The following is a 17,113-nucleotide window of genomic DNA, read 5'->3' on the forward strand; positions in this document are numbered from 1 at the left end:
TGGAAGTTTCCCGCATCATCAGGGGCATCATCAGGGGCATAATTTTCATTTGGAGCATGGCACAGAAGGATACAGTCAAATACACTTTGCCATATGTGATAGTCCCAATCTGACTGAGCTCCCCATGGCTACTGGTTAAGTAAAACAGAAAAATGTGGAGCCAAACTATGCATTTTAATGCAATGTAACATGTTGTCCGGGCATATTGCAGTGGGGGGAGTAATACATGAGCTTGGCTACACTATGCTTATCTGAATGTGGCATCTCCCTAATCACCTGATCTGCCCCTGAACAGAATGAGATTTAAAATTGCTGGTCATGAAGATACCTTGTTAAAATAAATACAATATAACCCATCTCACTCATTTACTTCTCTCAGAGGGAAGTACACATGCTTGAGACTAATACTTGGTTGGCATTTCACCCAGGACATAATATGCGAACAACACTAACCTACTAAAAGTAAATATGAACTAGCCATTATTAAGAACTATCTATGGACATATTCGACACTTTATCAGAAACACAGGCCTACCACCAATCCCAGAAGCCCTGTATTCTCCACTGCCATTCTTTGTGGTTCAAAACCTCTTGTTCTTTTAGAATAATCAGCAAACATTTATGAGAAGTATGTAGTGTGTGTGTGCTCAGCCATCACGGCTGGTAACTGAATCATAAACAGCTGAAATAACCTGAAGTAAAAGTACTCCAGCCTTATGTACAGAAGGATAATTTTGGCCTAGTTCATACAAACAGTCTGACTGTACTACTTCAGAATAAAAGAGACCCCTGTATATGCAAACTAGTGTGTCAGAGACAAGGCTAAGCTACAGTAGATCTCTTCTCCTAGCTTTCTATGATCAGGGAGTCTATCTGTTTATCAGTCTAGAAGAGCATGCAGTCATATGAATATTCATCTGCAGTCTGAAGGGTACATTCCAGGGGCAGTTTTATCACCTCAGCTATGTAGCTTACTGTGTAACATGAATCTTCTGTTTGTGTCTAAACCAGGCTTTATTGACCTTGAGTGCAGCCTTATGACTTAGATTAGTTACAAGTGCATCAGTCGACTGTAAAAAAAATTAGCATTGAAATATAACAATGTGAGATGTATGGTGGCATGAAATAAGAGTAGCTGACATATTGTGTAATGCTACGTCAGCCTAGTAACTTTGCATGCACACAAACCACCACCAGTTCTCTATTTCCAGTCCAAAACTGGAAATACAGGTGAAACTCAGAAAATTAGAATATCGTGCAAAAGTCCATTAATTTCAGTAATGTAAATTAAAAGGTGAAACTGATATATGAGACAGACGCATTACATGCAAAGCGAGATAAGTCAAGCCTTAATTTGTTATAATTGTGATGATCATGGCGTACAGCTCATGAAAACCCCAAATCCACAATCTCAGAAAATTAGAATATTACATGGAACCAAGAAGACAAGGATTGAAGAATAGAACAATATCGGACCTCTGAAAAGTATACAGTGTACTGTGCTTGACTGGCCAGCAAACTCGCCTGACCTGACCCCATAGAGAATCTATGGGGCATTGCCAAGAGAAGGATGAGAGACATGAGACCAAACAATGCAGAATTGCTGAAGGCCGCTAAAGAAGCATCCTGGTCTTCCATAATACCTCATCAGTGCCACAGGCTGATAGCATCCATGCCACGCCGCATTGAGGCAGTAATTGCTGCAAAAGGGGCCCAAACCAAGTACTGAATACATATGCATGCTTATACTTTTCAGAGGTCCGATATTGTTCTATTCTTCAATCCTTGTCTTCTTGGTTCCATGTAATATTCTAATTTTCTGAGATTGTGGATTTGGGGTTTTCATGAGCTGTACGCCATGATAATCACAATTATAACAAATTAAGGCTTGACTTATCTCGCTTTGCATGTAATGCGTCTGTCTCATATATCAGTTTCACCTTTTAATTTGCATTACTGAAATTAATGGACTTTTTCACGATATTCTAATTTTCCGAGTTTCACCTGTAGTGGGCTTACTCTCATGCAGAAGTTGCTTGCCTTTTCACAACTTGCGTGCATGCATAATTACTTGGCTGATGTATCATTGCACAGTATGTCAACCACTGCTACTTACTACGTATCAGAAACAGTTATTCTTATCTATCTATCTGTCTAAGGTGTACGCCTCGCTAATCTCATGCGTGGCAACTCTCATGAGAGTTCATGAGTGAGCTGCCAGCAGGGGGAGAGGAAAGTGGTGGCGGTGGGCGGGGGGGGCAGGAAAGAAATGGCAGCAGCAGGGGACAGGCAGGCAAAGAAAACGGCGGTGGCAGGCGGGCAATGAAAATGGTGGCCATGGCAGGAGAACTAGAGGCACAGCTGCTCTGTGCCCAGCCCAGTTAGTATCAGAATAAAGCTTGACTGTCAAGGAATTTAATTAAGAAATGTGTTTTCTCAAATGCTTATAAAAGTTTCAATTTCTGGCATTCTGAAGTTTAAGTCATTACTCTTTTCAATGCCCAATATAAAGCATGAACATTACTAATGCATAAAAAACATGCTTTAAAACAGAGGTCTAATCACTGCCTTTCCCTTATCTGCTGCGGTAAAGAATTGAGTGGTCCTACAGCAAAGTTCTATGTGTTTATTATGATTTAATGAGAAATAAATTTGCTCTAATTCTTTGATACATAATTGGCATCAATGTGCTCTCACTAGCAGATAATATTGCACTTAAGTTTATTATGTTTTTTACGTTTACATTCTGTTCTTGGTCCTTGGGTTACTTCCCCATGATACTAGTATACTCAGTAATCAAATGTTTCCCATGATGAGAATATAGGAAACACAAGATGTGGTGAAGTAGATATTTGTTTTTATTATTTTATTATTATTGTTTTATGGAGTGAATTCTGCCCAGGATTGATTGATAAAAATATAAATTACAAACACCATGTGCTGTGGGAATCTAGGACCAAACCCCCTGGACAACGATGCAATGTCAACATTCGATAGCTGTAAAGCAAATAATCAAAATGTTGGGTTGCTTTGGCTGGAGATGGTATGAGACCAACTTCAGGGAGCTCACAAAGCAAACTCATCTGTTTGAAATGTCTGGCCCCAATTCAAGTTGGGTCCAACACTCTTTCAGCTCAAAATGGAATTCATACCCCACTGTCGACACTACCTTGCCTTCTCCTCCAAAGGCTTGGCCCCATGCTCCCCCAGCAGGAAATGGCACTTTGCATGCCATTACAGCTAAGAAGAAGCCTCGTGGGAGCTCTCCTGTGCTGAAGTGAGTCCTCTGTCCACTATTACTCCCTTCAGCTTTTCCAAAGTATGGATATTTAAAGGGGTTTTTATCTTGGGGAAGTTGAGGGAGACTGTCAGGTGTTGTGCTTTGATTTTAACCCACAACCTTCAAAGCTCCCTTCTTGGGGCTTTGAGTGATAACCTCGTGACTGGCCTACTAATAACCAAACAGGAGAATTAGAAATATTATATATATATATATATATATATATATATATATATATATATATATATATATATATATGTGTGATTTCTTTAAGTGGAATTAAATATAGGTATATTTTCAGATTACAATAGTTACCTTCCCTCACAAACCAAGTACATATAAAGCATGTTGATCAATACAGACAGCAATTCGCAGTTAGTAATTGCATAGCAAGACAGCCCATTTTCTATAATGAAATATCCAGTATTCTACAGCTTGCCACAGGTCAGATCTCCTGCATTTTGTCATGCAGCTTCAATCATTTCATACATTGCCTATATCGATCTGTGCTTGCTAGCTGGCCAAATTAAGCAAGCAGCAATGCACCAACTTAGATCAGAATTGTTCCCTGTTCCTTGCGCACCAATCCCTTGGTTACGATGGCTGGAAAAGCTAGTCAGAAAAAAGGGCATTGACCTATATAGGCCTTTTCTTGGTCTTTTTCCAAACGTGGGGAAGGGAAGAAGTCCCGGACCATGACAGCAAAACAGAGACTGATGCAAAGCAGACCCTGATGCATAGCACATGCCACAACACTCACAAAAGAGAAAGTCCAGAAATCTCTGGTGCAAAAGTAGCAAAAGGTCCCTTATTTTTGCTGATGCTAATCTGTGTGCGGTGACTTGACTGTACTTAATCAAAGTGGCCTTTGCATGGTGAACTTTGGAACAGTGTAACTGTCAAACAACAAGTGACAGCCAACAAGTGACAGCCCACAAGCTATCTAGCCTATAAAACCTGCTGACGCAATTCATCTAGCAAGCTATTTCTGCATTACCCATATTTGACTTCAGCTATCTAGCATGCAAGTCCCCCAACATCTGCAGCACATCAGAACTGATACAAAGTACAGGTCAAAATGACCTGAACAAACTTCTGGGGGAAAAAAAACTTTTTGCAAAACAAATTCAGCTTATTACAAATGAGGCCAATTACATAAGCCTAATACTCCTGTAACAGATATGGAAAAATACTAGAAAAACAAGGGTTGCAAGTCAAACTAGGCCCATAAGCAAAACAGGCCTGCAAACTCTATTCACATCACAGGGCAGGAAAGAATAGTCATTAAAAATGAATTTGCATTCTCAAATGTTCATACTAAAAGAATACCTCCCAAGGATCTCAAAATGACCCATTGACTTTAAGGATGACCTGGAAAGGGCTCTCACATTCCTGGCTTGGGCTGACCCAAGGTAGGCTGCTTCTGTGCACCGCCACTATTTTGCTTGTGTGTTAGATGTTGTTTAAGGAGGAGAAAGAGAAACAGAGAGAAGGCAAATGCAGGGAGAGAAGATGAGGAGAATGTAAGGGAGAGGCAGTCATATTACAAAAACATGAATAGTAGGTCTTATGTTACAGGTTAGGATAAAATATGGATCTCAGCTCTAAAAAGGTTGAAGACTGTTGATATAAATGAGATTTATTGTATAAAATATATATTTCATTTACTATATAATTCAAGCATTTGAATGTGATAGGCAGATTTGTCTTTTAAGACTTTATAGAAAATGTCTATTCCCTTCTTAAAAATGGATACTATATAAAAGTTTTGAATTACATTGAGTGAATAAGATTTTTTAATTTGGCAATGAATCTGTAACTTATTCAGATTTCTAGGCTGATCAAGGTCCATTTTTATATCATGGGAAATGCTGGGATACATGACTGTAGGGATTACAACCCTTTGTCTCAGAGCAAGCCCACGTGAAAGGAAGAAAAATGCTGAATCATCCCCTCTATGCTTTACGAGCAAAAGCTTCTCCCAAAACTTTCCTGTAATCTTGGTAGGTTCTAAGGCTGCCACCACCACCCAGTTATCAACAGCTTTTGAATCCCTCCCCCAACCCCTGGGCTTGGGTGGAAATTGCAGGGAAAACTCTCCTTCTTTTGGTATTGGAAAAGTATACAAAAAACCTTCCATGTGCAAGCTTACACTTGGTGAGGAAACTGTTAGTTGCTGAACATCTGAGGCAAATTGCACCAGATAAACCCCCTTCCTTCCAGCCCCTTTTTTCCTGAGTTAAAAATCTACTCCAAGAGGCTTTTAAGATGCAAAGAACAAAAAGCGGGGAGTGGGGAGCTTTATTCAAGTGCTACAGACTGCTTCGGTCTGAGGCTCCCTCAGCTTTTAGTTACAGGTAAAGGAAATACTCAATAGGTTATAAGAATACTTCAAAAAGCACCCCAGATGATTTTGGGGCAGCACACTTTAAAAATTGTGGTTACTCAGTTGCAAAGAACATGAATGTAGAAAAATACAAAAGCACCTTTAAAAGTCTTACAGAGTCTTTTCATCCTGGATGGATGGGTGAAGTCTAGTGTTGCTTAGTTTAGTTACGTTACAGGTCAACAATCCTAGAATGTTTCAGGGACAAAATACCCAAAAGAAATATAAGTTTCTAACGCACAATATAACTAACAAACTGTTCCCTAGGCTAAACTTCCAGAGGCCAAGGTCCTGGCTTCCTTTTTCTTGAACTCACCTTGAATGAGAAGGAGCTGCAGAGGTCCTTCCATGAGAGAAATCTCCAAGCTAGCTTTTGACCATGAGGGAGCAAAACTCCATTGCTCCTCACTAAGTCTTTCTGCCTTTTCTTCTCTCACCTCCAGCCTAGCTGCTTCTAACAAAGGAACCCTTCTCTTCCTCCTCATGGCTCTCTAGGTCCCACCAACCTGGTGTGCTGATTGGCTGATCTCTGGAGTTCACCAGCCTATCAGTCAGTACAGGGTTCACTTCCTCTTTAGGGGAGAGGAGGGGCTGGTCAGTGACTGATCACTACAGTGACCTTCTTTGTTCATATGTTCAAACAGCTGTAAAATGACCTTGCTAGTATATTTCATACTAAAACATGCATCTGTGTGTATTTATTTGTACAACCCCAGTATTGTGATCACTATGAATTGTCTCTGTGTAATCATTGTATGGGCACTGTTTGAATGGTGTTTTGTTTTCTTTTTCCCCTCCCTCAAACCTCTCACTTTATGTCAGTCTCGAGAAATGGCTTCACAAGTAAGTATTTGTTATGTGTTTCCATTTGCTTAGTGTTGGCTAAAGAGTGAAATCCCTGAACTGTAAGAGAGAAATGAGAAAAATAGAAAGGGGTAGTTAATATTTCTGGGCATGTATTAATACCGTGTTGAAATACCGTGCAAGGAAATTCAGATGGCTGGATCACTGTCCATGCTCCCACGCATGTGTAAGAACTGCCAATGGGCCTGCACTGCAGGACAGCAGCACTCTGCTGTAATGTCCGTGAATGCAGTTGTGTGAAGTTATGCCCGGGGTTAGCTATTATTGAATGGGAAAGGGAGACAAATGTCCCTGAGGGAGAAGGGCCCACCAGCTGAGCAACAGCTTGCTCTTTGATCCCCCCCCCCTTCTGCCTTTCTGAAGAAGGAGGGGAGGCAGGAGCCCATCTTCACCTGCTATCCCAAGACCCACTCCAACCTTGCTACATACCTGGTGATGCCCATTATTTCCAATGGGTGTCACATCACACAACTGCATTTACAGAGATTTATGACAGAGCACAGCTGCCTGAAGTCTAGCCCTATTGGCGGTGTTTACACATGTGCAGGACACGGGCGGTGCCCCAGCTGCCCACATTTCTTTGTGCAATATGTCTGCCAGTGAACTCTAGTAACTATGTTCAGTCATTAGCAGATATATCGATAAATACCCAGAATGTTGGGGGGCAATATGCTAAATCATTGTAAACCGCTTAGAGAGCTTCCAGCTATAGAGCGGTATATAAATGTAAGTGCTATTGCTAAGTGTAAGTGCTAAATATAGAGAAAGCTCAATGAATGTGTAAAATGAATCATTATAGTAGTTTCATACAATTTCGAGTGTTTTGTATGCATTCATTGCGCTCTCTGCCTATAGGAAATAGAAATATCTAGTCTTTTTTGCATGGCCCATGATGGGCCCAGTGTTGTAAATATTAGCTGTCTCTAGTAGCAGAACTGAAGGAGAAAAGGGAGAGGGAAGAGAGATGCTGAATTAAAATCATTGGGAGGGAGGAGAAAGCATTTCCAAAAGGACTCAATTTCTGCAATGGGTTTCTCTTTAAAGTCTCAAATTTCTATCAGTGTGGAAGAATGGGAGGACACCAAGGATAATAAAGAACAATTTAACTACCGTAGCAACCATCGTAACTCGACATCCAGCGATCAGTCAGATCATCCTTTGTTACGACGAAAAAGTATGCAGTGGGCTCGTCGGCTGAGCCGAAAAGTGCCAAAGCATTCCACAAAAACAGCAGAGAAAATAAGTCAGCAGAGAATGAATCTTTATAGAAGGTCAGAAAGACAAGAACTTGCTGAACTGGTGAAAAACAGAATGAAACATTTGGGACTTTCAACAGCAGGATATGGTATGACATATTGCTCTATAAAGACAGATATAACAGGTTTGCATAGCAGTGTACTGGATTAAAGAAAGCTAGAGTGGTCAGAACTAGGATGCTATAATATTGATAAAATGAAGCACAAAATAAAGGCAATGCAGCATAATCAGCTGTAGTTTGGAAGTAGCTCTCCACGGTTGCTTCCCACAATGTGTTGGTAATGAAGAATGTAGAACTATGTGGGAGAAGCTGCTCTTAGCAAGAACAGTCTAATGCTTCCCTACCCCCTAGTTCAGTTTTTGATGCAAGTGTGATTCTTCCTATGCAGTCTTGCACCTCTCATAGGGTTTCTACATTTTGACATTACTGGTGCTGCATGAGATGGAGCCGCAGTGTGCTGCTTGTATGTTTTCTAGGGACTTGCATATTTCCCCCCCTGTGGCTAATAGGAGCTCTAGTGGGACAATAGCATTGGGTAAATCTCAAGGAGAAAAGGTTAAATTCCCTTCCACTACAGTGCAGCCCCAATCCAAATCTCTCCCTCCGGACCCCTCTCACACGGCTTCTTTTAACAACAACAACAACAACAGACATTTGCAGATGCATTCACTCATTTGATTACAGCAGGTGCTCACTATTTTTATTTCCTCTTTTAAAATGGCTACAGTACAAGAAATACAAGTCGCAGTTTTTGCTTAGAGTAGCAATATAGGTGATTACTTCTAAGAATAGTTCAGCTTTCTAGGTGTAATTGAATCAGTGACACCATTGGGACTTAAAGAGACAGATAGTACTGTTGTATTCTGATGATCACATTAGGAAGCAAAATGAGGGCATGTCAAATGTTTGCAACACAAAAGAAAAAGTTAAGACTGCTGCCCGCCCAAGCTGCTGGGTGTAAGAACGTGTTCATCTTATCTCTTCCAATAAAGTACTAAAACTGTTGTTTTAACAGTTAATAAAGGACCAAATACAATTGGCTAAAGATGATTTCATCAAAAACTATCATTATTTCAATTTGCCTTTTAATAATCTAACAGTCTTCATCCTTTTCAGACCCAAGCCTACCTTTAATCCTAACATATAGGCTGCCTTCAGACATCATGCCAAACCGGAGGCAACTATGCCAGAGGTTTGGGTTTGTGGTTGTCCAAATGCAGGAACATGTGGTTCTGCAAAAAAAAAAAGGTGACCGGAGATTAATGACCACAACCTGAACTGCAACCCTTGGTTACTCTTCAGTTTTAGCAACAGAAACTCTGGTTACAAAATGGTGCCGTGTCGTCTGAAGGCTGCTACTGCTTGGAACCAGAGTTGGAGGTAGGAAGCTTCTCCCTCTCTCCATCCCGATTGGCTGCCATGGCTTTCCTTCATGAGTGGAGGAAGCCCATGCAGCCAGTCCACCCGCCCCCCTGCCTCCAGTCTCCTAAACTCCAGATCGGATCGCCTGGACCATCCATTGGACCCATGGTTTCCCATTATATGTGAAGGCAGCCATTATATAAAGTCCCAATTTGATTTCTTATCAAATATTTGTCTTTCTCCTCTCACCTGTCTCTGTCTCTTTCCTCTATCCATCACCTCCCCCTCCACTCTCATCTTTTTCTAGTGCTGCTCTGAATTCCCCTCCCATTTTCTTCACCTTACCCTCTTTTCTGAAATTCCTTTCCCATTTTCTCCATCACATTCTCAGCTGGTGAAAATTAGGCCAATTTCAGCAATTTCTCAGCTAGGTCTGAGAAACTGAGACATTTCTTAGCCTACTGGCAGTCACCATTTCCCCCCAGAATCCTTCTCTGAATGCCACTATGTCATGACTAGTCCTGCCACCACTGTCTGCAAAGGCATGGCACGAACTGTAGAAAAAGAAAAATGACACCCCAGCTGCCATTGCTACCAAACAGTGGTAAATGTCCTCCCTCCTAATTTTACAAGAAACTTTACAAGAATTTTTCCCTTTTGAAATTTCAGTTTCATCCTGAAACACTTTTGAACCATCATATTTAGTCAAAACGGCTTCTATTACTATTTTCAGGTCAGCTCTCTTTTTCCTTCTCTTTAAGGAAAGAAAGAAAATGGTGGTGGAGCTTCTATTATGACCCACCTTAGAATCACTTGAGCCAGTTGAAGATCAATAGTACATACAGGCTTTATTCTCTCTCTCTCTCTCTCTCTCTCTCTCTCTCTCTGTGTACTGTAGATGAAATGAATGATCATCAAAACACCCTTTCTTACATACTGATCAATCCTTCACCAGACACGCGACTGGAACTGAATGACGTTGTGTAAGTTGAGACTATAAATGTTAATATTTACCAAGCTTCTGGTTTGCGGTTTTACTTGTTTTTTTAAAAAATCCTTTGTTTTCAGTGCTGAGCTGAAACTGTTTTAGAATTTTATTTGGCGTGAAATGGAGGGTTTTATTTCAAGATCCTACAGTCTCTATAAATTTGTAGTTTAAGAGAAAAGCCCATGGCCAAAGTTTGAGATGCCAATAGGCATCACCCAGAATAAGACAATTTCCTGTTTGCAGAAGATGTCCAAATCGTCTGGACAAAATCTCTCTTTGGCCTAGCCATCTGAACTGAGCATTCATAGACCTGGCTTATATACTCACCAAAAATTATCTCTTTGTAAGCATGGTGAGGAATATAAGCACTCACATGTGATCAACTCTCTCAACATGTCTACATAGTAGTAGCTGACATAGCTGCATGTGTGGAGAAATTCATGCAATCTTTCCACCTTGAAATAGGGGATACTTAAAAATTGTCCCCATCTGAATGGCCGCATTTGCTCGTAACATGAAACCAGAGGCCCCTTCAAATCTGGTTTCACAACTGCACATCCGAATGCGGGCAACCACAGTTAAAGCAAAAAAAATAGACCCACAGTTTCCCTCTCCAGAGAATTGTACCTTCAGTTTCCACAACCCCTTCTTCAATTTGTCATCCCCTCTCCCTCTGGTTTAGTGGTGCCAGCATTATGTCTGAACACTGGCACCTCAGCCTTTTCCCCAACTGGAGTTGAGGGAGGAAGCTCCTCCCTAGCTCCAACTGCTATTGGCTGTGTGGACTGTCCTTCATGAAAGAAGGAAGCCCACACAGCCAGTTCCTCCGCCTCTCTAGAGTCTCGCTGACTACAGAGAGGACGCTCTCAAGTACATCTGAATGTGGACGGGAGAGCGGGGGGAGGGGCATAGAACCATGAGTCCATTGGACTCCCAAATGTCTCCCAAATCTTGGAGTTCCAAATTCTAGGGATGTGCAAATTGATTCAGGTACAAATTGATGTGTACCCAAATCTAGCTGATTCAGGTGATTTGGAGACAAAACAAATCACTCCTGTGGTCCTTTGTCTAGATTTGGGTACAAATTGAACCATGCCTGATTCAATTCAAATCAATTCGAGTGGTCCGAATGTGAATCAAATTGAAGCAACTACAAATCAAATCTGGGGTGATGGTGGGTGGGTTAGATTTGGACACAAAACAAATTAGGGGTGATTTGTTTTGGGCACAAATCGAATCAAATAAATTGATTTGTGCACATCCCTACCAAATTCATTAGTCTCTGATTTTCAGACTTTGTTCAGATCACTGATGCGTGTGTAGTTTGCCACACTTCTTTGGACTGCATTTTCCCCCTTAAGATTGCCAGTGCACAAACAATTCTGCACATGATTAAAATGCTGCACAAAAAAGCAATCTTGATGTCATCATATGATCAGATCAAGTTTCCTTTTTGTGCAGTATTTTAATCAATGCACATAATTTGCTCGTAACATGTTTCTATAGGCTAGGTAACCTATAGGGAACAAAAAGACATGAACTAAATTGTGTGACAAAATGTGCATGTAAACTTTCCAAATGCAAAATTAGAAATGCTCCAAGTAAAATGGGCAGTCTGGCATGTGGGAAATGGAAGCAATGGTGAGACAATCATGCATCGCTACCACAAAAATGGTTTTGGGGAGACTTCAGAAATCTGATGAAGGTCTTGTTTAGAAGTACCTTCAGACAGCGGGGTGGCTAATGTGACCTTTGGGTCCGTATTAATTTATTTGGCTTCATTCTTAAATTGTCTTTAAGGTGGTTTATGTTGTAGATGTTGAGCACTATAAAAGCCTATTTTTTGATAATAATTAATATACCAGTTGTGCTGTTACTAGTTAGAATAATCATTTTTTTTCTTGTTAAGTCTGATGAGTTGGGATGCTATGGCAATTGGTGGCTTTTTATTTATTTTTTAGATACTTGATCCGCCCAGATCCATTGTCATATGTTCCAAATACTTCATCCAGCCGGAAAAACAGTTTCTGCAACACCACTGGGCAAGATACCAGGGAAGAAACACAGCTTTGATGCATTACGTGGATCACTGATGAAAAGACATTTTTATACAAATAGTTGTTTTGAAATTTAGTGAAAATGAAACAAGTTGATTATGCCCGGACTTTCATGAGCCTAGACATAATACTCAACTAATGTTAACCAAACAACTGCTTCACTTAAATTTTAGGAATAATTCTGAAAAGCTGGCCTGAATAAAGTTTCTAAATAATTATTCTGACCCCGCAGCTGAAATTAACAAAATTATCTGTAAAATCCAAGCAAGTGTGTCCATGGAAATGCTCAGTGAAAGAAACAAGTTTCTAATTTGAAATCTAAATGATTTATTTTTTCAAGGAGATGCTAAGCATTAAGATAATGTTTTCTTATCCTGTCTTTGATCAGCCACCTGGGCTTTTTTCAGACATTCTTATCTGTAATACATGCAGTCATTGTGTATCCCAAAACCACAAACTTCTGGATGTTGCAAATTATGTTGTTAGTCAAAGGAAGGTTCATACATGCTAACACTTTAAATATGGAATTTAAAGCAAATGTGTTGTGTGGAGCCAGAATATCCAGTACTTGCTAGGCTGACAAATGTCAACACTGAATAACAGTAATCCAGTGTGCATTTTCATAGGCTTCTTTAGTTCCTTTTATTTCTTACATCACATATAGTTTATTTCAAGTTCTTCGAAATAATTGTTTGTTTAGATGTGCACGAAACGGATTTTGTGTTTTGCTTCAAGCTCGGGGGAAAATGCAGACGGCCGAAACATTTCATCAAAACAATTGGTCTGACTGGTTGTTTCAACAAAACAAACTCAAAATGTTTCGAGTGTTTTGGTCATAGGGAACAATGGGGAATCTCGAAACACGTTCATGGGATCTGAGCCATCGCTGACTGACCAGGAGAGGGATCTGGGGGTTGTGGTGGAAAGCTCATTGAAAGTATCGACTCAGTGTGCAGCAGCTGTGAAAAAGGCCAATTCCATGCTAGGGATCATTAGGATGGGTATTGAAAATAAAACTGCTAATATTATCATGCCCTTATACAAAATGATGGTGTGGCCACACCTGAAGTACTGTGTACAATTCTGGTCACCACATCTTAAAAAGGACATTGTAGAACTGCAAAAGGTTCAGAAGAGTACAACCAAGATGATCAGGGGCCTAGAGCACCATTCTTATGAGGCAAGGCTACAACACCTGGGGCTATTTAGTTTAGAAAAAAGGAGACTGAGGGGAGACATGATAGAGGTCTATAAAATCATGCATAGTGTGGAGAAAGTGGATAGAGAGAAATTCTTCTCCCTCTCATATTACACTAGAACCAGGGGGCATCCCATGAAATTGACTGCCACAAAATTTAGGACCAGCAAACAGAGGTACTTTTTCACACAACACCTAATCAACTTGTGAAATTCTCTGCCACAAGATGTGGTGACAGACAACAACTTGGATGGCTTAAGAGGAGTTTGGATAATTTCATGGAGGAGTGGTCTATCAATGGCTACTAGTTGGAGGGCTATGGGCCACTTCCAGCCTCAAAGGCAGGATGCCTCTGAGTACCAGTTGCAGGGGAGTAACAGCAGGAGAGAAGGCATGCCGTCAAATCCTGCCTATAGACTTCCAGCGGCATCTGGTGGACCACTGTGTGAAACAGGATGCTGGACTAGATGGGCCTTGGGCCTAACCCAGCAGGGCTGTTATTATATTCTTATCCCATTGTTCCCCATGGGTAGCTTCTAGGGGAACCAAAGTAGATTGTCTGATAGGGCATGATGGGTGCTACCTACCACTCACCCACAAAAGAAATGGGCAAACAGGCAATTTTAAACTAACCTTTACCCCAAGCCCCCATAGGATCCTATGGGGAGTCCCTAGGAGCTACCCATGGGGAGCAATTGGGTGTTTCGAGTTTCCCCATTGTTCCTTTTGGCTGGAACAAGCTGCACTCACAGAGTGCATGCACAAAAGCTTTGCATTGCAATATGCAATGCATTTTGCAACCTTGACTTGAAAAACACTGCAGAAGCACACAGTAAAGGGGAATCTGTCCCTCCTAGCACAGAACACACATTTCAAACACAGTCCGCAAATGGCCAAAAAATAATCATTGATACAGTGATTGGCATATCACTGTGCAACATCATTGGCACATCACTGTGTAACATCATTGGCACAGTAGCAGTAACATCGTTGGCACAAGTTGCTCTCTCAACACACAATTATGATTCCTTACATCCTAGCATTGCAACAGCTACCACAGCAGCAACTTTGTAGCAAGCAGAACCATAAGCTCAACTAGAACAACTTCAGCCACATTTTGACTGAGTACACCTTGAAATGCAGATTACAGAGCAGTAAGTGAAGCACAAGTTAGTCTCAAGGCCAGACATGGAGCTCATCACCAAGAAATATCACACACACACACACACACACAAACACACAGCACTGCCACTCACAAACAAAACAAACCACAACTCAAGGTTGGCAAGCAGGCACCCAAGTTCTGCCTTTGTGAATCTGAGATCCAGCAAAACCAGATTGTTATAGCAACAATAGCACAGCATACCGTATTATACTTGGTGCTGAGATAAATCACAAAATCAAACCTTCCTTGATTCCCTCTTCCTCTCCTCTCCTAATGTATCCTTTTCAAGAGAAGCACACTATAAGGGTTGTTGTTGTTGTTGTTGTTGTTGTTAATTCGATTTCTATGCCGCCCTTCCAAAAATGGCTCAGGGTGGTTTACAAAGAGAGATAACAAATAAGATGGCTCCCTGTCCCCAAAGGGCTCACATTCTAAAAAGAAACATAAGACACACACCAGCAACAGTCAATGGAAGTACTGTGCTGGGGGTGGATAGGGCCAGTTACTCTCCCCCTGCTAAATAAAGAGAATCACCACGGTAAAAGGTGCCTCTTTGCCCAGTTAGCAGGGGTTCTCTCTGCCTTCCAATCCCCTTGAATACATTTTGAAATTCCCTCCTTTTGTGTCCCCCCCTCCCTCCTCTCCAGTCAAGGGGGCACAGTTGCGCATGACAGCACTTGATTTGTATGATAACAAGCCAACCAAGAAGCAAGGAGATCACAAGCCAATCAGATGCCTCCAAAATCACACTCAAAACATCAAAACGTTTCGATCAAACTGGGGTTGTTTTGTTCCAAGCTTGAAACATCCCCTTTTTTAAAAGGTTATTTTGTTTCAAGTTCAAAACACTTGAAACAGCCCATTTGAGTCAAAATGTTTCAACATCAAAACGTTTTGCACATTCCTAATGTGTAGCCCTTCTTGCTGAAGGGCCACCAGGCAGATATCAGGAGCAGAGACTGAAAATTGTTGCCTTAGTCTGGAAATCGGCGAATTGAAAGTCAAATTCATTGTTGTTATATGTTTATATTGTTCTCAAACACATACTTTATGTATGCAGAATACTCTTTCACATCAAGATGAAAGAACTTGGAAATGCTTTGGTAACCCGTATTCTGGAGCCCAGTCCTAAGACACATTATATTCTGCCTAAGACTGAACACACCACATTTACCAAGTCCTGCTTGCATCCATATATTAAAAGATTGGATTGTGAAAGACTTCAGCAAATCTAAGGAGGAAGGTCAAGATACTCGCAAAGTGTTTTGCTTTAAAAGAGATGGAAACTTAGTTATAAGTATAGTTGGAGGGCCTAGCAAACAGTCTGTGAGTACCTGGTGCTGCTGAAGCTTAGTGAGTGTGAAGGCCACTAGGAGTGGCATGTAATAACAGCACATCTAAGCAGAATAAATAATAACCACAAGTAGAGACAGAAACATAGCCTATGGTATGTTCCTGTAACATGTAGCATAAGGAACACAGGTTTATGATCTGCCTGCTAAGACTTTTCTCCTAGCTCACACTGCTTTATCTGCCAAGGAATGGTAACTTACGTGTGGGCCAGAAAGGATGCCAGGAAAGACCCACAGATCTTTGATTGCTTGTTCCTAGTCTAAACCAAGTACTTAAACTATAGTGAAAGCACCAGCTTGGCTGAGGCCCTGCTCTGCAGAGCACTTAATTAGTGGTGTGCACGGAACCACATAGGCACAGTCCGGCACTGGGGGGTGGTCCTAGCTTTAAGGGTGGGGGGTAGTACTTACCCCTCCCGCCGCTCTTCCCCCTCCGGCGCTGCAGGTAAAGGTGAAGTTTTGGGGGCGGCAGCGTTCCTCCCTGCCGCCCCTGCCCCCATCGTTGCCTGGAAGTTGCTTAAAATACCAGCACGCATGTGCCCATCGCGGCGTGCGCACGCCACACACATGACGTGTGCGGCGCGCACAGCAGCAATGGGCGCACGCGCACCGTGATGGGCACATGCGTGCTGGTATTTTAAGCAACTTCCAGGCAACGATGGGGGCAGGGGCGGCAGGGAGGAACGCTGCCGCCCCCAAAACTTCACCTTTACCTGCAGCGCCGGAGGGGGAAGAGCGGCGGGAGGGGTAAGTACTACCCCCCCACCCTTAAAGCTAGACCCCACCCCCCAGTGCTGGACCAGCAGACCAGACAGGTTCCGAACTGGTTCAGAGGCCTCTAACATGGCCTCCGGACTGGTTCGTGCACACCACTACACTTAATGCAATGATTCATCTAGCTCTAATTCTACTTTAGAAGAAGAAGAAGCCATGAGCAGGTGGTTAAATTTGATGCTGTTGTTCTTAACTGAGACTTCATCACAACTATGGCCCATCTATGTATTGCTACTACAGCATAGGGCCCACTTTTGTGTGGTTGCTCCCATGCCACCCTGGTTAATGCCTTTGAAAAGGAGCTTAACTTGATGAATGATGTAGTTCCTCTTTCCAGATGTTACCACTATAGCATGGGACCTGACCACTATAGCTTGGGACCAGAATCACATAGAAGTGATTCTCATGCTGCAGTGGTAATGTATGAGT

At 41.7% G+C, this 17,113-nt stretch overlaps 1 protein-coding gene across 5 annotated transcripts in view; it reads left to right on the forward strand.

Moving 5' to 3' along the window:
- The window catches only part of KCNT2 (potassium sodium-activated channel subfamily T member 2), a 366,405-nt gene extending 350,102 nt beyond the window's left edge, over window positions 1-16,303 (forward strand). For 2 of the 5 annotated variants that reach the window (XM_053250672.1, XM_053250675.1), the window contains 4 exons: window positions 6,489-6,509; window positions 7,575-7,875; window positions 10,049-10,133; window positions 12,100-16,303. In XM_053250672.1, coding sequence (XP_053106647.1) covers window positions 6,489-6,509; window positions 7,575-7,875; window positions 10,049-10,133; window positions 12,100-12,211 — 519 coding nt within the window. In that variant the 3' untranslated portion in view covers window positions 12,212-16,303. The remainder of the gene's footprint in view (window positions 1-6,488; window positions 6,510-7,574; window positions 7,876-10,048; window positions 10,134-12,099) is intronic. The other 3 variants (XM_053250674.1, XM_053250676.1, XR_008307289.1) reach the window with 2 other exon arrangements.
- Window positions 16,304-17,113: the final 810 nt, after the last annotated feature.

Source organism: Hemicordylus capensis, chromosome 4 (assembly GCF_027244095.1).
Source record: "Hemicordylus capensis ecotype Gifberg chromosome 4, rHemCap1.1.pri, whole genome shotgun sequence".
NCBI lineage: Eukaryota > Metazoa > Chordata > Lepidosauria > Squamata > Cordylidae > Hemicordylus > Hemicordylus capensis.